General features: G+C 43.8%; 1 protein-coding gene across 1 annotated transcript in view; it reads left to right on the top strand.

Annotated features, from left to right (window-relative positions):
- TBC1D19 (TBC1 domain family member 19) overlaps positions 1 to 26379 on the top strand; it is a 97675-nt gene that overhangs the window by 56609 nt on the left and 14687 nt on the right. The window contains exons 12-17 of the mRNA XM_056855384.1: positions 3419 to 3493; positions 5828 to 5890; positions 14780 to 14864; positions 20766 to 20810; positions 23345 to 23377; positions 25271 to 25380. Coding sequence (XP_056711362.1) covers positions 3419 to 3493; positions 5828 to 5890; positions 14780 to 14864; positions 20766 to 20810; positions 23345 to 23377; positions 25271 to 25380 — 411 coding nt within the window. The remainder of the gene's footprint in view (positions 1 to 3418; positions 3494 to 5827; positions 5891 to 14779; positions 14865 to 20765; positions 20811 to 23344; positions 23378 to 25270; positions 25381 to 26379) is intronic.

Genomic DNA, 26379 nt, shown 5'->3' with positions numbered 1-26379 from the left:
GTTAGCTGTCATGACATACAAATTGCCAAGTTATTAATATTATTCTTCCGACTGTGGCTTCTATCTCTCTGGAAGGATCCATGTGAGCTGTGTTTATGACTGTACAATTGTTTCTAGGTTTTTCTTGGCTGGAGTCTGCATTTAGCCACTTTTTGTTTTGAAGTGGTTTATAGAGAACATACTTCAGGTTGTGTCTCTGCATAGTTTATTCTGAAGGAGTTCACAGATGCACTTGGGTTAAGAGAAGCGGGGAATTGTTACCCTCCATTATCCTGTGTGAGAGCCAGTGTGGTGTAACTGTTAAGGTGTCAGACTAAGGATCTGGGAAACCCATGTTCGAATCCCCACTCTGCCATGAAAACTTAATGGGTGACCTTGGGCAAGTCACACACTTTCAGCCTTTCGCCTGGCTAGTATTTGGATGGAAGACCTCCAAGGAATACCATTGGCATGATGCAGAGGCAAGCAATGGCAAACCACCTCCGAAAGTCTCTCCCTCCAAGTTGGGAGCCGTCCTCCATAAGAACACAAGAAAGGCCATGCTGGATCAGACCAAGGCCCATCAAATCCAGCAGTTTGCTCACACAGTGGCCAACCCGGTGCCTCTAGGAAGCCCACAAACAAGATGACTTCAGCAGCATTATCCTGTCTGTGTTCCTCAGCACCTAATATAGGCATGCTCCTCTGATCCTGGAGAGGTATGCATAATGCCGTGTTGTAGAAACAGCAGCTGGGGTGTTCTGGCACCTGAAGACTATTATGATGGTTGTGCCATGAGCTTTTGCAGGCTAGGGCGTGCATGAAGTGGTATCCTGTGTTGGCAAGGGACATTTATATGTGGGTACAGAGAAGCTGGGGGGAAGGTTGTGAGAACAAAATGACATGAAATGCAGGAAGTAGCAGCAGGACTAGTTCTGGCTTTTGGCAGCATAAAATAGCCACCTCACACCACATTTTTAGACAATGTTGAAAGGGCTGCTAATAGGTCCCTATGTAATTTATTTTCTTCAGCAAGGTCTCTAGGTGGATAGCTGTGGGTGTGTCATGATTTTGTGCTGAGCCAAAATGTGTACACCAGGGGTGTCAAACTCATTTGTTACGAGGGCCAGATACGACATAAATGTCACTTGGTTGGGCCGGGATATGCCTCGCCAACCCAGATTGGGGCTGGGGAAGGGTGGCTGCCTCAGCTGGGAGCCCAGATCGAGAGTGGGGGAGCGGCTTCCTTGGCTGGTGAGGCCGCAGTGGGCTCGCCAGCCCAGATTGAGAGGGGGGGTTGTTGGTGAGGCTGCAGCAGGCTCACCAGCCCAGTTTGGGTCTGGGGGAGGGTGGCTGCCTTGCGGGAAGGATTAGAGCTAAGGGGCCAGATCCAGGCCTTATGTTTGACACCCCTGGTGTACACAATACATAATGCAATTCTATGCGTGATGGTTTTAGTCCAGGAGTCCTCAACCTTCTTGTGACAGTGGGTATAGGTGGAATTCTGACATGGCTTGGTGGGTGTGCAACAAAATGGCCGCCACAGGAGGCGGAGCCAGCCACAAAACGATTGCCAAAGCTTAACTTCAATAACACAGTGCAGTGCCTTGTGTCGTGGTGGCAGCTGCTGCCAAAGCAACATTTTTTTAAAAAATGCATAGCCGATCAGAAACCTTGCTGGGCAAAAGCCCTAACTGGCCCCACCCACTTCCTATAAACACTTGGCGGGCACCAGAAAAGGTGTCAGCAGGTGCCATGGCACCCACTTGCAGCATGTTGGGGACCCCTTTTCTAGTCTAAAGCCATTGGCTTCAGTGGGCTTTGACTGGGGTAACTGCAGTGAAAATGTATTGCTCTTAGCCTCTCGCAATAAACTAGCATAGCAAGAAATATAGCGTTAATGCCTAGAGAGGGTCACCTCTACGAAGGAAAAGCCAATCTCATGTTAGAGTGCAAATTCTATCATATAAAACAGTTCACCCTCCCTCTCTAGAATATTCAAAATGTTTATCATAAATTTTCTCTGTAAGTATTACATTAACTTTCTAATGTAAGTCAATAGGATTCCCTCCGGGAGGTGGGGGGCTGAACAGAAAGACAGCAGGTTGGATCCAGTGGAGGATGTTTGTGGATAGAAGGAAAGGTTAGTTTCATTCCCTTTTCCCCCACTTCAGATCTCCAATCCCTCTCCCCCGAATCTCCTGTTCCCCTGAAGCAGAATTTGGGGGAGCATTTTGGGTTGCAGAAGGAGGAGGGCAGTAAGAAAATTGTACTCTGCTGATGGAAATCTTTTATCAGTGGAAAATTTATGTTGGATCTGAGCCAATGGCTTGCTTAACACCAGCTAGTGAATTCATAGCAGATAGATGTGAACTCAGGCATTCCGTTTACAGCTTGCATTCTTTGCCGTTACGCTACGCCAGTTCTCTGTTTCAGCTATTCTGTGTTTCACAATGCTGAAGCATTATCATTAGATGCGCTGTCATTCTTCAGCTGCGTGCATGATTTTACAGATCAAAAGATGTGTGACACATTGAATTTAGCACAAAAACGCAGCGATTCCTCATGTCAGTGTTTCTGTGAAACGAAATATTAAAATGCTGTGTTTCACACAGATGGTACAACCCCCCACCACCAGACTTTTATGATTGAAGAGAGCAGTGGTGATGCCTGTCCTCTAAGATGCTATTTGTTTTTGCTAAAATTTAACTTTGGAGCATAGTTTGTGTGTATTTTAATATTCAAGGTGGATGTAGATATGTACAAAGGGTGCATCCTGTGGATCTGTTCTGCTAACAGCAGCAGTTTCCCACTGCACAAAGGAACTTCAGCTGATGCAAGGCGGTTGTACTGATGCTACCAGAAGGCACCTTGTGGAAGTGCTTCTATTAGTGGAACGGAACCGCAGGATCACACTCTGGGCACTTTTATTTTAGGAGTGAAAACTCTTGCATACATTTTAATCATTGCGTTTGTAAACTCATGAGGAAAAGACTATTTTTGTACATTTTTGGGGGGGGGGCGTTGAGTCACAGCTGACCCCGGTGGAGTTTTCAAGGCAAGAGATGTTCAGAAGGTGGTTTTCCATTGCCTGCCTCTGCGTCCCAAACCTGATATTCCTTGGATGTCTCCCATCCAAATACTTGCCAGGGTTGAGGCTGAGAGTGTGGGACTGGCCCAAGGTCACCCTGCAAGTTTCCATAGTGTGTGAGTGGGGCTTTGAACCTGGGTTTCCCGGACTTTAGTCCGACACCTTAACCACTATACCACACTGGCTCTGTAGTGTATTGTTGCAGAGGAACAAGAGGAATTCTGTTTTCTTCTTTTCAAGTTTTGAATCTTGTGATGGTGAGATAACAGAACTACGAAGTTTTCAGAATTGCTATTTTTTTAACCATGTCATCATGAAAATTTAGTCGTGTTTTTTGTTTCATTCTAGGATGTTTTGTACTACGAACAGCTAAAATCTAATGTGATTCTCCATGATCTTTTGGTGGACAGCCTGATTTATAAAGTGAGTAATTCTGGTTGTTACATTTCCATCTGCTTCTTTTTATGAGCCACAGTTTAGTCTTTCTACAATGCTTAGAAATATCAGAATCTTAGGGCAATCCTAAGCAGGTCTACTCTGAAATCCTATGGAGGTCTGGTCAATGGAGCTTACTCCCGGGAAAGTGTTCTTAGGATTGCATTGATAGTTACTTTCAGACGAAATTAAGGCTTGTGTGAAAAAGACATGTAATAATGGGTGTGTCTAAATCCTGGTCCCCTCCAAGTGTTTTTATAAATTGGTTGGAACCAGATGGGGTTGTTTATTTGGTGTTCATGATGTAATGTAGACAGTAATTTTGTGTAAATATTGGAGTGATATTCTAAAAACACAATACAACTTGATTCTGACTAAACACAATTTGGGTACACATCTAAGATGCTTAATTCACATAACTGGAACTTGTATTAGAGTCATCAAATCTTCCCAGTATAAATGTATTCTAATTCAGGTGGAATTTGATAATAGCATCACTACATCATATTTTGTTCACTTTTCAAAAATGATGTATATTCCTATGAAAATCTGGCCAGAATATCTTTCTTTATTGTACACGTGTGCAAGGAGCTGTTGCCAGCCCTTCAGTACCGACTGTTGTAAAGAGATAGCCAGGAGAAGAAGCATTTTTCCTTTTCCTTTTGTGTAAGTTTGTTAGATGCCTGCAAAATGAAGACAGATACTGCCAGATGAGAGCTTCTTAGCTAGCTCAATATGTAAACACATTTTGCATGTGTGCAAGAAATATTGTAAAACAATATATTAATTGAAAAAGGTTTCCCATTAAACAGAACTTAGTCCTGAAAAGTTGAAGATCTATTGTCAGAGTTATGCATCAGCTCACTCCCTGACATTTTGTGGTTGGCTCCACCTCCCATGGCAGCCATTTTGTGGTTGCGCTCGCAGCCCTGTGTCAGTATTCCAAGTGTGCCCTCAGGCTGAAGTTTGGGGACCCCTAGTTTAAATTATGTCTGCAAGGGTACAATTTTACATTTATCGTTTCTGCTGGCTTTTTGCATTGAATCAAATTGTTCTTGAAGGCAAATGAGATCTTTAGTAGCATGGGGATGGCCAGATAGAAGGGGCAAAGGAGCTGAACCTCCTCCTTAGAATTTCCATCAGGCAAAAAATAGCTTCCTTTACTTCCTCTACTGTGTCTTCAGTTTTCTTTTCTGGAATATAATTTCTTATGCAGGCTTGGGGTCTACTTGGCGTTGAGCATTTTATAATTTCCACCCAAGAAATGTTTGTAAAGTCAGGCAGGTTTCTGGGGCCTGGGACAAGCAAAAAACTGTTTTAGAAATGCATTATTCCATCACATATACAGAGAATCCAGGGCTTGGCCAGTGATACCTTGCTTTTTCCCATTTAAATGGCATACCTAGTGCTATATCAACTTGCTTCAGTTTTAGAAAAGGGGGATTGAATGTGGAAAAACTTGGTAGTAATGATATATTCTAAAATATTGGCATGTATACAATAAAACAAAATGGGGCTCATCTCCAGCTAAGTTGTGATCTGTTAACATGTGAATTGCTGCTCAAACTGTAGCACTAGACGTGGCATGGTTCTCGCATGATCGTGAGAGCTAACCATTTCCTGCTTACTTGTTAAAGCATTAGCATTCTCCCGGTGCACAAACATACATTCAGATGTGCAAACGAAAATAGCAGTTTGCACATAGTGGGTTTTTTCTTTGTGTGACAGCTTTCTGCAACTTAGAACAAACAAAACCCCTCTTCTGCTAATGTTTACTCGCAGAAATGGACCGCAAGATACATGCCATTTAAAGCTGATCGTCAAATGAAGTATGTGGCGGTGGCGTTCCCCGCCCCCCGCCAGTCACTGGAACAGTGGGAAACCATGGATGATAAGGGATGGTTGTGCTTAGGTTTCCTTTTTTCATGATGATGCGAATACAATTTTTCTGCGTGTTGGAAATTTAGAATGGGGTGACCAGTTTGGGTCGAGATGTGATGGGAATGCTAGTTAACTCTGTAATGCCTCGTTATGCTTATGCACTGGATGTGAGGGCAAGCTGTCTGCGACATCTGTCCACCCCATTGACCGCCAGCGTTGATTCAGCTGATGTGGCTGGGTAGGCGGGTGTCCCCTACCTTCCTCACCACTCCATGTGCGTCCCTTCTGAAGCTGCGCACTTGGTGGAAGCAGACGACCATCCTAGAGAAAAGGAGTATACCATTCTTTGGTCAAGGGTATACGATAGCTTATGCACTGCAGGAGCTTTCTAGGTGGAAAAGTTGTCTCTTGGCTTCAAAGTGTTACCATTTTTAATTGCAGGACGTGAAACTGACAGCCAGCAATGACGACTATTATTTTGTGTTTGAAGATTATTTGTATCAGGTGAGTCACTATAGCTGTCATGGCTATTTCATGGGAAAAGGGATACCAAAAGTAACTTACGAGTGGTTCTACATTCATTTTTAAATCTAGTAACTCAGCCCTAACCCTAGTAAAGCCCAATATGGAATAAATGTCTGGGAGCCATCTTAGCCAATCTGACTGCGTGCACAGCTGAGGAGAACATAATATTCCTTCTTGCTGATGTAGACCCATTCGTTACGTACATGGTAGCCTTATACACTCTGTCTGCCAAGAAAATACGTGCAAAAGTGGTGTCTGAAACTTAAAATCTGTAGTTTTGTAACCTGTTTTAATTGTGTGGCATCTTATCTACATTATTGTTTTTATTCTTCCTAAGTTTTAAAGTAAACCCTCTTCTCCAGAGTAAAGTCCTTCTCTTAACCACTACACCACCCTGGCTCTCAATCTATAAACACGCCTCTATAGTGTATTATCTTTGATTCCAGAAAGGGGGAGGCTCTCTAATTTGTATGGGATTGTCTATATTGCTTCTTTTAAATCTATTTAAGGAGGTTGGTGATTACATTTGCAAATCTCCTAATGTGTGTTTGATTGCTATGTCAACATAAATGTCATGGGGGAAGCTTCTCATTTTCATGGCACTTTCAACCCAATTAGTCACAGCTGTTGGTGGGCTTGTCACTTTGATCATTACAGTTCCGCAGTGCAAGTGTAACTCTCCTGACAGCCAATTATGTCACTTCTTAGAGGGCAGACTAACCTGTGTCATCCTGATACTATAGTATGGGCACAAAAACAGCAGTGATTTAGTTCCTAACCTGCTTGCAGTGTCAGGTATATGCTTCTGTTTGTAATCTTCCTCACAAGCCCTGTTCTCTGGGCCCCCACCTTTACAGTTGAGGTGGGTGGCAACTAGTGGTGGCAACTCACCTGTGCCATGCCCTTTCCTCTGAGGTTCACCTCAGACCTCCACTGCTTTCTTTCAGGTGCCAAGCCACAATGTTTCTATTTACCCAGGCTTTTAATTAAGGGTTTTTAAAGAAAACATTGATTTTTTTAGTCTGTTTTTAGACAGAGAAATACTTAAGAGTCACTTTACCTACCTACCTACCTCTCTATCTATCTCTGCTCATACAGCTATAGCCTTGAGTAGAAAATAAAAGAATAAAAAATGCCTTACTTGGTGTTGTTCTTTTGGTATTTAATTATTGCCCCTAAACATTTTGCCACAGACAGAGTAACAGAATCATTTGTACCTGTGGTGTAGTGATTAAGAGCAGTGGTTTGGAGCTGTGGACTCTGATCTAGAGAACTGGGTTTGATTCCCTACTCCTCCTCATGAGTGGCAGAGGCTAATCTGGTGGACTGGATTTGTTTCCCCTCTCCTACACATGAAGCCAGTGGGTGACCTTGGGCTAGTCACACTCGCTGAGCCCCACCTACCTCACAGGGTGTCTGTTGTGGGGAGGGAAAGGGAAGGTGATTGTAAGCCGGTTTGATTCTTCCTTAAGTGGTAGAGAAAGTCAGCATATAAAAACCAACTCTTCTTCTTCTATCCGATAGCAGCCATGTCACCTCCACCTTCGTACTGCCAGATGCCTCGTTGGACCTTTCCATATTTATAAATAAAGGATTAATTAAACTGGCCCTCAGATCATGATATATAGGACACTCCCTGATCATATGTTCAATAGTTTCAACTTTATAATGCGAGCATCTACATGTTCTTTTTGAGTATAGCACTTTTTTATATCTGCCCCCCCAAAACCGCCAAAGGAAGGGCATTCATTCTTACCAGAGTAAAAGCTCTTCTGAGTTTTGGTACTGTCAGGCAATAGAAATACTTTTTCTATATTGTTTTATGCCCTGACTGTCATTTCAATAAATAACTTTTATGCTGCTTTATGTTTTTATCATATTTTATTTTTAAGTTGCCCTTTGGGCATTTTCTCTGGAAAGATGGCACATACATTTTTCCAGTAAATAAATAATACCTGGCAGAAGTTATTCTCCTTGTTCATCTTGGTCATTAATATAGTTCTGTTTCATGTAAAAGACTCCCTGATAAGTATATCATTATTTTTAAGACATTATAGGGAATCAACGAGTTGTCAAAGTATGTTTCATAGTCCAACAGTGTTTGGGAAGGAAAAAAAGGTTTCCTGGCTTGCTGCTTCTGCTTAATTTAGCATCAGTATTAGTAAATACTTTCCCAGTCAGTGGTTACCTGACAGTTTTGATAGGTGGAACTCTTCAGCCTTGCTTTCTGAATTGAATAGGCCCTTCTCTGTCAGTGTAAACAGTTAAATGCCATTCAGAATTCCTGTGTGTGAGAGAGTGAGAGACATACAGAGAGAGAGAGAGAGAGAGAGAGAGAGAGAGAGAGAGAGAGAGAGAATGAATGAATGCAGTGTCCACTTTTCACCTAGAATCAAAAAGGAGGGGGGAGGAATGTATGTGGTTTAGCTTTCCCCATCTTAATTCCGTATGCTTTTAACAACAAATTGAACGAAATCTCCATCTATAGATGGAGGCAACCCTAGCACACAGCAATCTTTAAAAATGTGATTTAGAGCAGAACTGCACATTACAACCAGAAATGGGATTCCAGCCCCTCATCATATAAATGTAGCAGGAGATCATTTGCAGGAGCGAGTTGGTGAGCACAAACAGGGTCTTCCTTTCTGTGGGCTCTGGCTCCCCTCCCTAGCAACTTTCTCGACTGCCTTTCATCCAGATGGGCACTGAAACAGGTTTGCTACAAGGAAACAACCTCTAGGGGGAATGTTGGGAAATTTGATAGGTATTCATAGAATCATAGAGTTGGAAGGGACCACCAGGGTCATCTAGTCCAACCCCCTGCACAATGCAGGAAATTCACAACTACCTCCCCCCACACCCCCAGTGATCCCTACCCCATGCCCAGAGGATTGCCAAGATGCCCTCTCTCTCATGATCTACCTAAGGTCATAGAATCAGCATTGCTGACAGATGGCCATTTAGCATCTGTTTAATAACCTCCAGGGAAGGAGAGCTTACCACCTCCCGAGGAAGCCTGTTCCATTGAGGAACTGCTCTAACTGTTAGAACTTTCTTCCTAATGTTTAAATGGAAACTCTTTCAATTTAATTTCAACCCGTTGGTTCTGGTCCGACTTTCTGGGGCAACAGAAAACAACTCGGCACCATCCTCTATGTGACAGCCCTTCAAGTACTTGAAGATGGTTATCATATCCCCTCTCAGTCTTCTCCTCTTCAGGCTAAACAGACCCAGCTTCTTCAACCTTTCCTCATAGGACTTGGTCTCCAGACCCCTCACCATCTTTGTTGCCCTCCTCTGGACAAATTCCAGCTTGCCTACATCCTTCTTACATTGCAGTACCCAAAACTGAACACAGTACTCTAGGTGAGGTCTAACCAGAGCAGAGTAAAGCGATACCATCACTTCACGTGATCTGGACACTATACTTCTGTTGATACAGCCCAAGATCACATTTGCCGTTTTAGCTACCACATCCCACTGCTGATTCATGTTCAGTGTTTGATCTACTAAGACCCCAAGACACTACTGCCAAGACAAGTCTTATTGGGTGGGTTGTATATAGGATTGCCAACTGCCTGGAGAAAAAATGTCCTCTCTCTTTTATAGAGGTTTAACAGGGTGCTGTTTACCTCCAAGCCGTAAAGAGCTTCAACTGCCAATTGCCACATATTTAAGCCTTGGTTGAAGGGGCAGTACTCTGTTCTCCAGGTGTGTGGGACACCCACTCCGGCTTGGCAATTCTTCCTTGTTAAGTCACAGGCATTTGTTTGGGGAAACCATGTTGTGTTGGATGCCATGGGTCTCTTCCACTGTTGGTGGGTGGTTTCCTCTGGGTCAGCGTGCCCTTCCCTGACACAAGAGGCTCTTCTGCTAGTCCCCTTGCCTCAACCCAACATGCAGTTCTGCCCCCGGTCAGTATGTTTGTGGCTACAGAATAATTTTCCTTTCAAGCTTCACTCTGGCTGGTTGCAGATGAAAATTGTGTCCAGCCAGCATGGTGTAGTGGTTGAGAGCGGTGGTTTGGAGCGGTGGACTCAGATCTGGAGAACTGGGTTTGATTCCCCACTCCTCCACATCAGCGGCGGATGCTAATCTGATGAACTGGATTGGTTTCCTCACTCCTACACATGATGCCAGCTGGGTGACCTTGGGCCACTCACATTCTCTCAGCCCCACCTACCTCACAAGGTGTCTGTAGTAGGGAAGGGAAGGTGACTGTAAGCTGGTTCGAGTCTTCCTTAAGTGGTAGAGAAAATCGGCATATAAAAACCAATTCTTCTGCTTCTGCTGTGTTCCTTGGTACAGCAGCCCCTGTCTTCCTTGGGGGGTCTCCCATCCAAGTGCTGACTATGGCTGGCCCTGCTTAGCTTTCAAACTCTGATGAGATTGGGCTGGGCTGATAGGCAATTTGATAAGTGTACAAATAGAATGGAGAACTGGGGGGAGGGTGTAGCTCAGTTAGGAGGGATAAGGCCCATGTCTTCCCTTTTGCTGATTTTGTCTGGTACATTCCTATTCTGCCTTTCCTCCAAGAATCTCAAGGTTGTGCGCAAAGGGTTTCCTTCACCCATTTTAACCTCACAACAACCCTGTGAGGTAGATTAGGCTGTGAATACGACTGGCCTGGTGTCAATCAGCGAGTGTCATGGCAGTGTGGGGACTGGAACTAAATAGGCAAAACCTTTGTGCCTTACACATCAATGGAGGGGCAAAATCTTGTAGACCGGCTGGCAAGGAGCTCCTGGTCTGCTCAATTTCATTCCCACCTCAGATCTTCTGTCAAAATACTTCTGAAATGGCCAGCACTGCTAAGAGGGAGAGGTATCCTTGGAGAAAAGGTGAGAGCCAATGTGGTGAAATGGTTAGAGTGCCAGAACCTGGGAGACCCAGGTTCAGATCCCCACTCTGCTGTGGCCCAGACTGACCTTGGGCAAGTCACACACTCTCAGCTCAATCTACCTCACAGGGTTGTTGTGAGGACAAAATGGAGGAGAAACGTTGGAGAAAGGTTGAGTTGAAAAGAAAGGAAGGTGTGGGTCGAATGGCCAGCTTTTCCTGTCCTTAGAAAAAAAGAGTTCCTCCTTTGTTGCTGAGTCTTCGTTGCCTGCCCAGTCCCTTCTCTCCAGATATGCCACAAGCTCAGCTCAGCTCCATTCACTGCTGGAAAGACAGTACTGGTTCCTGTGGAAGGCAAGGACAATGTGCTTACCTATGAAGGTGTCATGAGTCAGCCTGCTGAGGCTTCCTTGGAGGAAAGGGTCTTGGAAGCAGCAGACAGTGGAAGGAAAGAACCACAGCAGGCAGAGCAGGTACGGACAGATGAAAGGTCCCTGTTTCTTCAACCATCCAGGGCAGGGGTCTCACCTGCATCCGACAGCAGCCCTCCACAGCCTCTGGAGTAGCGACGCCAAAAGTGCAGAACATTCCTACTCGTGTGTAGGAGGGATGCTAGGCTATAAGCACAACTAAGAGCACTGCCGGCTGACAGCAATGAGGATAATGAGCCTCCCCTGGCAAGGAGTGCTGAGCTTTTTTAAGCAGGCGCTTGCATCCAAGAGAGTGTGGGAACAACTTGTGTTGTTCCCTCTGTGTTCCATTCCCTCTGTGACTTTACCTGTTTCTAAACCTTGCGTGCCTCTGACACTGGACTGAACTTTGATTTTTCTCTTGGGCTACGTTTTGCTATTTTGACCTGCACCCTACAGATCACCCAGCTTTGACCTTGGAGTACTCATGACCTCGCTCATCCACCTCCGGCCTTGGGACACAACAGAAACTGAGGGGGGGGGGGTAGCCAGGAAGCAGCCGCTTTTGGGCCGTGCTCTAAATTCAGACTGACTCTTTACTTTCCTCCATAAGTTCACTCTAGTTGTTATAAATTGGCTTTTAATTGTTCCTGGTTTTTATCTCTTTGCTGGGTGTACTGTGTTTGGGAAGTTTGACTAAGATTGCCAGCCGATAAGTAATGCCGAATTTGAAATGTGTGTTTAAGATAAATGCATTCTGTTACCCAAACAGATCTTTTATCTGCAGAATAGCAAACTGTTCAAGAAGGTTAAAACCCGTATCTCAAGCAGAAAATTGTTGTGTCCTCAATCAGAAGTGCAGCTGTTTTTCCAAGACATTTTTGCTTTTCTTTGGCAAATATGATTATCGGAAGACTGTGTTTACGAAAAAATTAAACAAAAAGGGAGTCGTCGGAGCGGATGATTTGTGGTGAAACATCACCATGGCACTGAAAGCATTCCGGTCAAATGAAGGGAAGAGTAATGATGCTTTCCTGCTCTGGCTTGTGTCACTTGTCCAATTAGGGCCAAGCTACACATTATCTTCAAGAGTTTGCCGTGGGGATTTGCAGCCAAATTGTGGCTGTTCATTCCCAGTGGGAATGAAAGCCAGCATGGTGTAGTGGTTAAGAGCAGCGGACTCTAATCGGGAGAACCAGGTTTGATTCCCTGCTCCTCCACATGAAGCCTGATGGGTGACCTTGGGCCAGTCACCATTCTCTGAGAACTCTCTTAGCTCATGTGGAGGCAGGCAATGGCAAGCCACCTCCAAATGTCTCTTGACTCGAAAACCCTATGGGATCACTATAAGTTGGCTGCAATTTGACAACAGTTTCCACCACCATGTATATGAACAACCTTGATTATAGCTGATCTAAATGTATTCAGGAGCAGGAAGGGACTTCCAGAATAGACTCCGAAGTAGCACTAAGGTATAGTGGTTAAGAGCGACGGACTCTAATCTGGAGAACTGGGCTTGATTCTCCATTCTTCCACCTGAAGCCAGCTTGGTGACTTTGGGCCAGTCTCTTCGAACTCTCTCAGCCCATTCGGAGGCAGGCAATGGCAAACCACCACTGAATGTCTCTTGCTTTGAAAACCCTACGGGGTTGCCATAAGTCAGTTTTGACTTGACGGCACTTTCCACCACCATTCCTAGTGGGAGCTCCATGTAGAAGTGCTGCAGGAGTCCAATTCCTATCAGGACCTTAGTACGGGGGTGGGGAGGACCACTTTCTTCACCTCTATGCCGTTTTCTTGAGCTGAAACAGCCCCGGAGAGGCATCCCAACTGGGCAAATAACACCTGGACCATTTTGGCTCTAAAAATGGTTTGGGAGGAGGCATCCCTCCTCTCCACACAGTGTTCTGAATCTGAATCAGACCCCCACACACTGTACTTCTAAATGGAGCTGCCACCATGAAAGCACGGCTGCAATATGGCTGCAAGACCTCAAGGCAAATGTTTGTAAATGATGATATGTAGTTGGATCCCAAAAGGTCAGTTCTTCCATTCTGGTTTTCAAGAAATGGAAAAGCTCCTAATTCTTTGGGGGTTACCGCACTTGTATTCCCACCGATGTATTAAAAGTTTGAAAATGTTATAAAAAATACTGTTCGCACTTTGGCCTCTTTAGCTGTGAAGACGTCTTCCAACCATTTATAAGCTGTGGTATCCAAAAACCCTTTTAAAGCGATGTTTTTTACAACATTTTCAAACTCTTAATACATCGCTGGGAACACAAAGTGCGGTAACCCCCTTTGTCTAACAGTATGATCAGGATTATTTTTTTATTTATCAATTCATTCAATTTTTACCCCATCCTTTGCAAACGAATCATGCTCAGAGCTGCTAACAGCATTCTGTGTCATGAAATAGAACAAACATACACATCAATATAAACAATATAAACTATAACCAGAGATTAACACACATCTAAAAATACCTGAAAAGACGGCGTCTTCCATTTCCCCTCGCAAAGGTGCATGAGCAGCAACAATAGTCAAATGTAATAGTGCAGCGGGACAGCGCAGAAATAACCAGCAGAGGATCATTTCCTGAGAGGGTCCAGCAGGGACTCCAACCGATGTACACCATGGCTGCCTTCAACCGTAGACCTGGTGGAACCTCTCTGTCTTACGGGCCCTGCGGAACTGAGTCAAATCCCGCAGGGCTCGGGTCTCACTCGACAGACAGTTGCACATGGGTTGAGGAACAGCCGGATATGTCTTGGGCTAGGGATCACCAGCAGCTAGTTCAAGATATGAAAGCCGGTATGTACGTTACAACAAAGAACTCCAGATCTGAATATTATACAGTAAGGAATGTTTCTGTTGTTTTGGATTCCTATGGGGCAGACTCTCTGCTGACAACATATAGTATCATTGGTGGGACTCCCCAAAGAGATACTCTCGGGAAATGTGGCTGTTGCCTGTGCTGTGATGTGCAGTCTCAGCGTGTGACTTTTGGACAGTAGCCATCTCTTTTTTATTTGGGGAGCAGCTGAGCTTTCTCCAGCCCCCCACATGAGTACTCCCACAGAAGGCAAAAGCAAGTGTTCCCAGAGTAAGAAAGGCACACCTACTTCCCTAAAGGCCATGGGAAGGACTCATCAGTATTCTCCGAAGCAGCAACTCTTCATTGTCATGGCCTCTGTGCAGTCCCACATGGGAACTGTGCTTGCGCTGGCCTGCGCAAACACAGTTCCTATGTATGCCTGTACAGAGAACCCCTCGATGAACAACAGTTACAGGTAAGCGCAACACTGCTTTCCTTAGCACTGGGCAAGGCAGATGGTAACCGAAGTAGTAATGGAGGCTAATGGAAGGGTGTCTGCAATTTCTACAGGATTTTGAAGAACCAGAAGCAGGGGCTCAAACGCACACGTTCCTTGTCAACAAAATGTTAATCAGCTTTTCAAGGCAAGGCCCATTGTGTATGCAGAGTAGGCAGTAGGATTGATGATGTTTAGACACAAGACGAGCTCACGGGAAAATTCCAGTTTGATCCGTCGGCCTTTTAATTAAGGGCTGTGCCTTTCGTGAGCGGTTTCTCAGTCTTCCGCTGTTGTTTCCGACAGGTTTTGCTGTGTTTTTCTCGAGACACCTCGGTGCTGCAGCACTTTGCATACAACAGTGCAACCCCACCCAAGTCATACATTCGAGGTAAAGCAACGTGAGTTTTTTTTTAAATGTTGTTTAGAAACATTTATTCATCCAGTCTTTTCTTCAAGGAAGTTTTGGAGGTATGTGAACTTTCCTCTGTTTTAGAGAGGAATATTTCAATCTAGCAGTAGTTCAAGCTTGCCAAACGGTGACTATACAAGAACCAGCTGCATGGCCGAGTATAAATTTGAACCTGAGCCTCCTTGGTCCAACACGCTCTCCATTGCAGATTATTAGGGGTGTCAAGAAAGCCTTTTTAAACTACAAAAATGGTTGGTTGGTTTGGTTTCAAGTATCTGGCAGCCCTCAATAGGTGTCTGTGGGGATGCGTTCAGCTTGGTGCATAGGAAATTGTTCTGGCCTCACTTCAAAATTATCATTCGACATTAAAACCCCTCTTGTGGTTCTGTCTGTGGGTCAGTTCAGTACTTTAAATATCTGCATTGTTCAATAATATGCTTCCATTGTCATCATGGCAACGTGAAATCTACAAATACATATATATCCTATGAAATGGAATAGAAACCAAAATGCTTTGGTTTTTCAGAGCATGATGCATGAGTAGCTACGTGTGCAGTGGAAATGGAAGTGTCTAGATTTTTTTAAAAAAATTCTAGCAGTGGCTTCCATACAAGAATTTATATTTTGTAAAGTGCATGTATATGTAATAATATATATTTTATACACAGAGAGAGAGAGAGAGAGAGAGAGAGAGAGCAAGTGTGGTGTAGTGGTTAAGTTGTCGTACTAGGATCTGAGAAACCCAGGTTCAAATCCCCACTCTGCCATGGAATTTTTTTGGGTGACCTTGGGCCAATCACACACTCTCAGCCTCGACCCTGGCAAGTATTTGGATGGGAGACCTCCAAGGAATACCAGGGGCATGATGCGGAGGCAGGCAATGGCAAACCACCTCTGCACGTCTCTTGCCTTGAAAACCTTACGGGGTCAGATGTTAGATGTTACTTGGTGCCAAATACTCACATATGTGTATGTATATCTGTAAGTGTGGCCCAGCCTGCAGATATCTACATCGATCAGACTGCAGCCGCCCGCACTAAAGATACTTTCACAAACTTAGGGAATTCTCCAAGTTTGCAGAAAAATCTGAAAAAAATATTACTTGGTATTGTCGAAGGCTTTCACGGTCAGAGTTCATTGGTTCTTGTAGGTTATTCGGGCTGTGTAACCGTGGTCTTGGAATTTTCTTTCCTGACGTTTCGCCAGCAACTGTGGCAGGCATCTTCAGAGTAGTAACACTGAAGGACAGTGTCTCTCAGTGTCAAGGGTGTAGAAAGAGTAATATATAGTCAGAAAGGGGTTGGGTTTGAGCTGAGTATTGTCCTGCAAAAGTATTGTCCTGTAAGTATCAAGATAATGTGCTAATGAGGGTATGGTATGTTAATATGGAACCATTGTATCCTGAAGTGATCTGTTAATGTGTGTAGTCCAAAACTAATCTGTATGGCTATTGTTGAATGTTGTCTTTGTCTGGAGGTGTTTCAGGGCAGGAAGCCAAGCCTTATTCATTCTTAAACTCTCCTCTTTTCTGTTAAAGTTGTGCTGATGTTTGTGAATTTCAATGGCTTCTCTGTGCAATCTGACAAAATAGTTGGTAGAATTGTCCAGTCTTTCAGTGTCTTGGAATAAGACCCTGTGTCCTGTTTGTGTCAGTCCATGTTCAGCCACTGCTGATTTCTCAGGTTGGCCAAGTCTGCAGTATCTTTCATGTTCTTTTATCCTTGTTTGTATGCTGCGTTTTGTGGTCCCGATGTAAACTTCTCCACAGCTGCAAGGTATACGATATACTCCTGCAGAGGTGAGGGGGTCTCTTTTGTCTTTTGCTGATCGTAGCATTTGTTGTATTTTCTTGGTGGGTTTAAACACTGTTTGTAGGTTATGTTTTTTCAAAAGTTTCTCCATCCTATCAGTGACTCCTTTAATAAATGGCAAGAATACCTTTCCTATGGGAGACTGTTTTTCTTGAGTTTTCTGATTTTTGTTTGGTTCAATGGCCCTTCTGATTTCATTCTTGGAGTAGCCGTTTGCTAGCAGTGCGTGATTTAGATGGTTAGTTTCTTCCTTGAGAAACTGTGGTTCACAGATCCGTCTTGCACGGTCCATTAATGTTTTGATTATTCCTCTTTTCTGTCGGGGGTGGTGGTTGGAGTTTTTGTGTAAGTAGCGATCTGTGTGAGTTGGTTTCCGGTAGACCTTGTGACCTAACTGAAGGTTTGATTTACGGATGACAAGGGTATCAAGAAATGGGAGTTTACCCTCAATTTCCTTTTCCATGGTAAACTGAATGTTTGGATGGATATTATTAAGATGGTTTAGAAAGTCCATTAATTTTTTTTTTTTTTTTTTTAAATTAATGGACTTTCTAAACCATCTTAATAATATCCATCCAAACATTCAGTTTACCATGGAAAAGGAAATTGAGGGTAAACTCCCATTTCTTGATACCCTTGTCATCCGTAAATCAAACCTTCAGTTAGGTCACAAGGTCTACCGGAAACCAACTCACACAGATCGCTACTTACACAAAAACTCCAACCACCACCCCCGACAGAAAAGAGGAATAATCAAAACATTAATGGACCGTGCAAGACGGATCTGTGAACCACAGTTTCTCAAGGAAGAAACTAACCATCTAAATCACGCACTGCTAGCAAACGGCTACTCCAAGAATGAAATCAGAAGGGCCATTGAACCAAACAAAAATCAGAAAACTCAAGAAAAACAGTCTCCCATAGGAAAGGTATTCTTGCCATTTATTAAAGGAGTCACTGATAGGATGGAGAAACTTTTGAAAAAACATAACCTACAAACAGTGTTTAAACCCACCAAGAAAATACAACAAATGCTACGATCAGCAAAAGACAAAAGAGACCCCCTCACCTCTGCAGGAGTATATCGTATACCTTGCAGCTGTGGAGAAGTTTACATCGGGACCACAAAACGCAGCATACAAACAAGGATAAAAGAACATGAAAGATACTGCAGACTTGGCCAACCTGAGAAATCAGCAGTGGCTGAACATGGACTGACACAAACAGGACACAGGGTCTTATTCCAAGACACTGAAAGACTGGACAATTCTACCAACTATTTTGTCAGATTGCACAGAGAAGCCATTGAAATTCACAAACATCAGCACAACTTTAACAGAAAAGAGGAGAGTTTAAGAATGAATAAGGCTTGGCTTCCTGCCCTGAAACACCTCCAGACAAAGACAACATTCAACAATAGCCATACAGATTAGTTTTGGATTACACACATTAACAGATCACTTCAGGATACAATGGTTCCATATTAACATACCATACCCTCATTAGCACATTATCTTGATACTTACAGGACAATACTTTTGCAGGACAATACTCAGCTCAAACCCAACCCCTTTCTGACTATATATTACTCTTTCTACACCCTTGACACTGAGAGACACTGTCCTTCAGTGTTACTACTCTGAAGATGCCTGCCACAGTTGCTGGCGAAACGTCAGGAAAGAAAATTCCAAGACCACGGTTACACAGCCCGAATAACCTACAAGAACCAATATTACTTGGGTTTTTTTTTAAATCCTCCAAGGTGTCTGTGCACGTGCAGAGAACAGACTTATCTTTGTCCTGAAGACATGGTGGTAGAGTCCATGAGGTGCTCCAGGCCCAGCTGTGCCGGCGACAGAATCCATGAGCCACTCTGGGCCTAGAGGGGCTCCCAGATCCCACTGCTGCTGAGCCTGGAAGAGGATGTGGAGGCCTGGAACCCCACCAGGCTCAGCGATGGGGTATTGGAAGGGAGCCGGGGCTCAGCCGGCGGGGGGGGGGGGGAAGGAGGATGCGATCCCTCCCACGAGTCTTGCAGGCCCTTACTTATTATATAATATTGAATCACCAATTAGATTTAATATGTTCCTTTTAAAATATTCTTTGGGTGAAAACACCCTGACCTGGATGGCCCCAGGCGAGACCAATCTCATAAAATCTCATAAAAAGCTAAGCAAGGTCAGCCCTGGTTAGTACTTGGATGGGCGATGGCAAACCACCTCTGTTAGTCTCTTGCCTTGACAACCCTACTGGTTTGCCATAAGTCGGCTGCAACTTGATGGCCCTTTACACACACATACAGAGTGAAAACAGGTCAGAAGCTTGTAATATTGTCACTGAGTTTCTAAGAGCCACTGTGGTTAGAGGATCAGACTAGGATCTGGGAGACCCAGGTCTGAATCTTTACTGCTCTTTGGAAGCTTGCTGGGTTACCTCGGGCTTGTCACACACACTCAGCCTAATGTTGTTGGGGGAATAAAATAGAGGAGAACGGTATATGTAAGAACATGGAAATGTTAACCACCAAGTCTCTGGTTCAGAACTCTCCTCTGCTTCATATTCACTAAGCAAGCCACCCTCTCTCAGCCTAGGTCCCATGATCTGGGCAACATAATGCTGACCTACTTTACAGGGGTAGTGTAAAGATTATAATAGGATAATGTATGTGAAGCATGTGAAGAAGAAAGAGAAGGGTTTGTTTTTATACCACACTTTTCTCTACCTTTAAGGCGTCTCAAAGTGGCTTACAATCACCTTCCCTCCCCGCCCCCACAACAAGCACCTTGTGAGGTAGGTGGGGCTAAGAGAGTTTGGAGAGAACTGTGTGGCCCAAGGTTGCCCAGCAGGCTTCATGTGGAGGATTGGGGAATCGAACCCAGTTCTCCAGATTAGAATCTGCCACTCATGTGGAGGAGTGGAGAATCAAAGCCGGTTCTTCAGATCAGAGTCTTAGCCGCTATACCACTGTAGCTCTCTCTCCAAAGTGTGATATAAATGCTAAATTACAAAAGCAGAAGGTTCTTTCTTTAACTTACTTGTAGAGACAAATCATATATTCTTTCGTAGTTTAATTTCATAGAGGAGAGTGGTCATTTTAAAATCCATACAAGCATATACTCATCGGCAGTTAGAACCTTGCTGTTTGGTAGGTTTAAATTGTGGGTTTGATCTGCTCCATGCTAAGCACTTTAAAGCACCACTGGTTTTAATCAGGAGAGAAAAAAGCATATGATTAGCTCTCCCTCCGAAATCAGAAGGACTTTAAAATATGCTTGCTTCATATAAGTACCAAGTATGCTTGCTTCATATAAGTCAAAGAAGAAATGTTTGCACTTTTGCGTGTGTGTTTGAACTAGAATTATACTGAATAGGATATTCAGTGCATCGGGGCATAATCCTGTCCTGCAGGTATGGAGGGCAGAACAGAGAGTCTCTTCTTGTGCTGGACATGGCTCCTGGTGAGGTGCGTTGTGTCCCAGCCAGCCCTCCACATTTCTGAGAAGCAGAAGTGTGTACTTGTATCACTGCCCAGTGTGGTTTGTACCACTCAGAAGAAATGGTGTCCATAAAGCTGGGTGCCAGTGAAACAAAGACTATGGGGAGGAAGGCATATGGGTTGGGAAGGTATCTCCCCCCCACACACACACTCTTGGGTCATTTAGTGTTGATGGGTGTGTTGCCAAATGGCATGTCTGGGAAAACAGTCCTAGTTCTGCGTCTTCCTTCCTCCACATCTCCTTTGCTTGTCTGCATCTGGAGCCAGAAATAAAGGGCAGGATTGTGCCTTAAAGGGGGGGAAACACACTTAAAAATCCACTTAAGAAATGTGGTGGGCAACTTTTGAATCTTGATGAAAATGTGTTGCGCATACAAGGCTTCTTGATTCTGGTAGGTCCTGTTGAAGGCTTGTTTGTCACCAAAGCTTTGCCAAGTCGCCCCTCTCTTTCCTTTTAACTTCCCCAGTTGCTTCTTGCTGTCTGCAAAATTTGGGTTGGATTTGCATTCTGGATTTGGACAAGTCTGTGCTGCGTTGCTGAAGATCTCTTCTTTTTGTTTGTGCCTTTCACAGGGAAACTGGGAATGGAAGAATACGCTGTCTTTTATCCACCAAATGGTAAAGAAGTTATCCTGTTGCCTCCTCTAGTGGGAATAGTGAGAACTGCGGCCTTTTCTAATTTTTATGCTTGGCTCTTTGGATGGAGCCGGGGGGCCATTTATGCAGGGCTGTTTCCCTGTGGTCACCCCCAACGACTGCTTCGAGGCTTCCTTTTCATTATGCACGCCTTTCCCGACCGTCAGAGGTCTCCTCACTCTCCCTGCGAGTTTCTGCGCGTTTTGCCCATGTTTTCCAGATTTGGGCTAAAACAGCATCTGGAAAATACGGGCAAAATGTGTGGGGAGAGGGAGGCAACCTCTGATGGGTGGGAAAGGCGTGCATAATCAAAAGGAAGCTCCCAAGCAGTCGGTGGGCTGACCGTGAGGGAAACAGCCCTGCATAAATGGCCAGATAAGAGTTTTCTTTGGGGGAGGGGGTGTCTTCTAAGAGTTGAAGACGGGGTGACAGAGCCATCGTTGGTCCTGGTGAGCACCGTTGTCCCTTATTGTCCTTGCCAAATGGGTTTTGCTGTTTTACATAAACCTGCAGAGATTGTGAGAAGGAAGCTGCCCCCAAAACACCTCCGTCACTCTTTATGTGTGTTGGGAAAGGCAGCACCTGCTTCTCTTATTGGAGAGGCCCGTTCCTCAGTGGCAGGGCACATGCTCTCCATGCGTGGCATTCCTATTGAAGGGATCTCTGGGGAGATTTTCAGTGGGCAGCCTTTCTCCGCAGCATGTGACTGGGTGAGTTCTAGCTCCTGCAGCCCAATCCATTGCCGCTAGGCCAGGTGACCTAAAAATCTGCAATAATGTGGCAGCACTCCAGTTGCTATGTGATCGAGTTCTTTTCTGGAGAGAGTTTGACTATACCAAGTCTTCTAGGAGGCTTGGTATAGTCAAATGAACTTTCAAAAGGTCTTGTGTTTGACATAAGCTAAACCGAAGAAGAGATGGTTTTTATATGCGGACTTTCTCTACCATTTAAGGGAGAATCAAAGCAGCTTACAATCACCTTCCCTTCCCCTCCCCACAACAGACACCCTATGAGGTAGGTGGGGCTGAGAGCTGTGACTAGCCCAAGGTCACCCAGCTGGCGTGGGGAAACAAATCCAGTTCACCAGATTAGCCTCTGCCGCTCATGTGGATTCCTTGTGGGAGGCAGGTTTTCCCCCGACGGGCTGTGTTGACCGAATTGCCTGACGATCTGACTAGCAAAAGGTGTGCAGATGCTATAGCAGGGAAACCTCCACAGGGGCACACACTGCCCTCATCTATCCCCAGTTACTTCCTAGTCGCTGACATATAGGTCTGTGTCCCTGCCCCAGGATGTGGTGACGGCTGCCAACTTGGAAGGCTTTAAGAGGGGAGTGGACATGTTCATGGAGGAGAGGGCTATCCATGGCTACTAGTCAAAATGGGTACTAGTCATGATGCATACCTGTTCTCTCCAGGATCAGAGGAGCGTGCCTATTATATCAGGTGCCGTGGAACACAAGCAGGATAATGCTGCTGCAGCTGTCTTTTTTGTGGGCTTCCTAGAGGCAGCTGGTTGGCCACTGTGTGAACAGACTGCTGGACTTGATGGGCCTTGGTCTGATCCATCAGGGCTTTTCTTATGTTCTTATCTATTTAAAACCAGGGGTCAGTTCCTGGAACAATTTCTCGGCTTAGGTTCTGAGAGCTTGTTTACATTTGGAGTGGTTATCCCACAATGGGCTTCCTGTTCACTTCCGTGTAGGGAAACCTGCTGAGAGCTTCCTCCTGGCATAAACAAAGCCTTCTCCTGCTCACAGGAGAAAGGATTACATGTTAAATTGCTATAGTTACCAAAGGGCAATGTTGGGCTGATGCCCTGCACCATCTGCAATTGGGAAGTGGGGGAGGAATCTGAAATTCTGTGTCGGCAGCATCATGGATGGTTGGACAGCTGCAGTATTTCAGGGTGAACTTGGTACCAGCATCAAAGGCTTTCTCTGTTAGCAACTCTATGAAAGTAAGCAGAATACCTTACAAACAGTCGAAGAATCCATCATGTTGTTGAAGGTGAAACCACATATGATGGGTTACAAAACTGTAATGGTTTATGCAGGCGTTCAGCCATGTGTTGGTGTCGAGCAAACCTGCACGACTTGTGATTCGCCGTAGCAGATGTATTGTTTATAATTCCAACATGGTAAATAATATTTGCTATAGCTTCTGAGCTCAAGCAATCAAACTTTTGAATTGAATCGAATTGAGGTAGTTTGCCCAACCATACATGGATCCTGCATGGTGCTTGGCAGGTCCCCTGTTATTTACAGACCCAGTCCGGGAGCAAAGCCAGGAGATTTATAGAGCCTCAAGTGGTCTGAGTTTGGATTTTGGGTTGGTGGGGCACACGTTGTGAGTGCCTGATCTGCCATTTTCAGTGGAGCATTGCACATCCATAAAGTTAAAGATGTGCTCATGCGTATGGGAGAAATGGACTTGGGAATGTGATGTTTTGTGGAAACCATACTGTCAGGTGTACGGAGAGACAGTTTATTAAAAGGGAGCATCTTTCTTTTGCAGGTGTGATCCCTTTCCATGGTTTTTCAATGTATGGTAAGTGACTCTGCAATATTTTCATCCAAACTTAAAGTTAGGTATAACTAATAAAGAAGCTGATTTTTGTTACTGTGGCAAAGCATTTGGAGTGGGGTTTTTTGCCCCATAATTTTTGGTGTACTTTTTTCCTGTAACTGGGACCTGGGTCTGGTCTAGTGAGTGGCTTTCTAGAAGGGGGACATATAGATGTTAGACATAAATAATATATAAAATCTGCAGAATGGATCACATGTCCCTTGAATAGAAATTTAACACTTGAAAGAGCAGACCTCCTACAACGTTTTCACAAAGCTCTGTGGAATCCTATGCATCCAGATAGAACCTCCAAAGACTGTGATATTAAGCCGGTGATTCTTAAAGAATGGAAAAAGTATAAAAAAAGAATCAGTCCCTCCCCGCCATCAATAATGTCTCTCACCGAAGCTTATCTGGATAATATTAAATTGAAGAACAACTCGTTATTAGTATATTGTGATATGGTGGATTCAACAGGAGAGATTAAAAGTTTATCAACACTCCAAGACAAATTTGAAAAGCTGAGTTGGCTGACGTATCTTCAACTGCGATCCCATTTAAAAACTGACTGTTTACAATCCGGATAGGAATTGACAGAATTTGCATCACTTGTGACCAAAAATGATGACCATTTATTAGGAAAAATTTACAAACTACTTTTGAAATATGATTCAGAAGACGAACAAGTTAAAACAAATATGATAAAATGGATGCAAAATTTTGGAGAGATGATATCAATGGACACTTGGGAAAAACGCTGTACTTCAGAACTAAAATATACCGTAAGCCAAGATGTCAAAGAAAACTGGTATAAGACTTTTTATAGGTGGTATATGACACCCAATATGATTTCCCAAATGGTCAACCCGAAAGAAAAAAAGGGGCCTTGTTGGACATGTCGACAAACACGGTTCTTATTTTCATGTTTGGTCCAAAGGTGCAACTATATTTGAAGAAAATCCAATGTGAGTTACAGAACATAATAAAAATGAAATTAAAACTGGATCCAAAATACTTTTTATTAAGCATAGTACCATCTGACTTGCCTTCAAATTTTGGTGACATTTTTAAATATGCTACAACAGCGGCAAGAATTGTACTGGCAAGAACCTGGAAGCAAACGTCTCTACCCAATATAGGAGAATGGAAAGACAAACTACTCGAATACGCTAACTTGGCTAAATGACCTTTATGATGAACCTTACCACAAATGAATCAATAGAACAGTTTAATAAGAAATGGCAACCATTCTACACTTATATTGTTACAAATTAAAGAGGTAATATTTCAGTAAAGTTTATAATATTGCTAAATTTATTTGAACAATAATATATATGTTTATGGTAGAAAATGTTATAACTAGTAAATGTTTACTCAAGATTTCTATAATGCTTTTGAAACTTATTAGAATAATAAGATTATATATATATATATATATATATATATATATATATATATATATATATATATATATGATTTTATATATATAAGATTTTATATATATAAAATCTGCAACAGTTTTTGCCCGAGCAGTTACGTGGGTGCAACCGAAAGCTTGTTGTATACAAACTGTATCTTCCCAGTGAACTTTGGAGAGCTGTTGACTGGCATTCCAAGACAGGCTGCACATGTGAACCTCCCCACCATTCTTCTGTATGTTAATAAAAGCGGGAAGCTGAATGAAGCATGAGAAAAGAGGAAAACCATGATTATTCCACAGCTCTCGCATTTTCCTCCACGATGGATTTTGGCACCCTTCGGAAGATGTAACTTGTGCTCTCATTTGTTGTCATTCTCCTTCCGTATACATGTTGCCATTTGGACTCCCTTAGCATTTGACAATTTTGCGATCACGAATTTCTCTTATCCTTTCAGTTGCTCCACTTTGTTTTCTGTATCCTGAGCCTTCCAAGCTATATCAGGTGTTCCGTGAGATATACGTGCGTTATTTCTTCAGGCTTCATTCCATATCTTCTCATCCTTCGGTAAGTTTAAGCTGAACAAATTTAGTCTATGTGTGTGTTAAGTGCCGTCACTTCTGACTCATGGCGACCCTATGAATCAGTGTCCTCCAAAACGTCCTATCTTTAACAGCCTTGCTCAGATCTTGCAAATTGAGGCTTCCTTTATTGATTCAATCCATCTTTTGTTGGGTCTTCCTCTTTTCCTGCTGCCCTCAACTTTTCCTAGCATGATTGTCTTTTCCAGTGACTCTTGTCTTCTCATAATGTGTCCAAAGTACAATAGCCTCAGTTTAGCCATTTGAGATTTTAGGGTCAGTTCAGGCTTGATTTGATCTATAACCCACTGATTTGTTTTTTTGGCTGTCCACGGTATCTGTAACACTCTCCTCCAATACCACATTTCAATGGAATCCCCTTTCTTCCTATCAGCTTTCTTCATTGTCCAGCTTTCACACCCATACATAATAATTTAATCTGTATCTCCCGTTTTAAAGTAACAATGATGATGATAAAAGGTCCATGCATGCGTCCTGCCGTGTTTGGAAAGTGCAGCGTCCTTGTAGAAGCAAACCTTACTTTATGGGAGTCTGTTTAAAAATAAACAGTGTTCATCTCACTAGTATTGCTGCAATGCCCTGTCCGTAGCATGTGAACCTTATATGGCGTCAAACCTTTGATTCACATAGCTCAGCTCTCTCTGTTCTGACAGGCAAGAGCTCTCCAAGTTCTTGGGCAGGTATCATTCCCTGTTGTGTTACTTGAAATCTTTTAACTGAAAACACCAGGACTTTCTGCATGCAGAGCTCTACTACTACTGAGCCACAGCCTATGTGGGAATACAATATACAATCCTTGCACTTGTTCTTATATATGTTGTGGTGATCTCTTCAGTCATGCAACACCAGTAGATCAGTGAGCCAGCGTGGTGTAGTGTTTAAGAGCGGTGGTTTGGAGCAGTGGACTCTGATCTGGAGAACCGGGTTTGATTCCCCACTCTTCCACATGAGCGGTGGAGGCTAA

This window comes from Euleptes europaea, chromosome 9, assembly GCF_029931775.1.
Source record: "Euleptes europaea isolate rEulEur1 chromosome 9, rEulEur1.hap1, whole genome shotgun sequence".
NCBI lineage: Eukaryota > Metazoa > Chordata > Lepidosauria > Squamata > Sphaerodactylidae > Euleptes > Euleptes europaea.
Note: the sequence above shows the minus strand (reverse complement) of the source record. Positions and strands in the feature narration are given on the sequence as shown.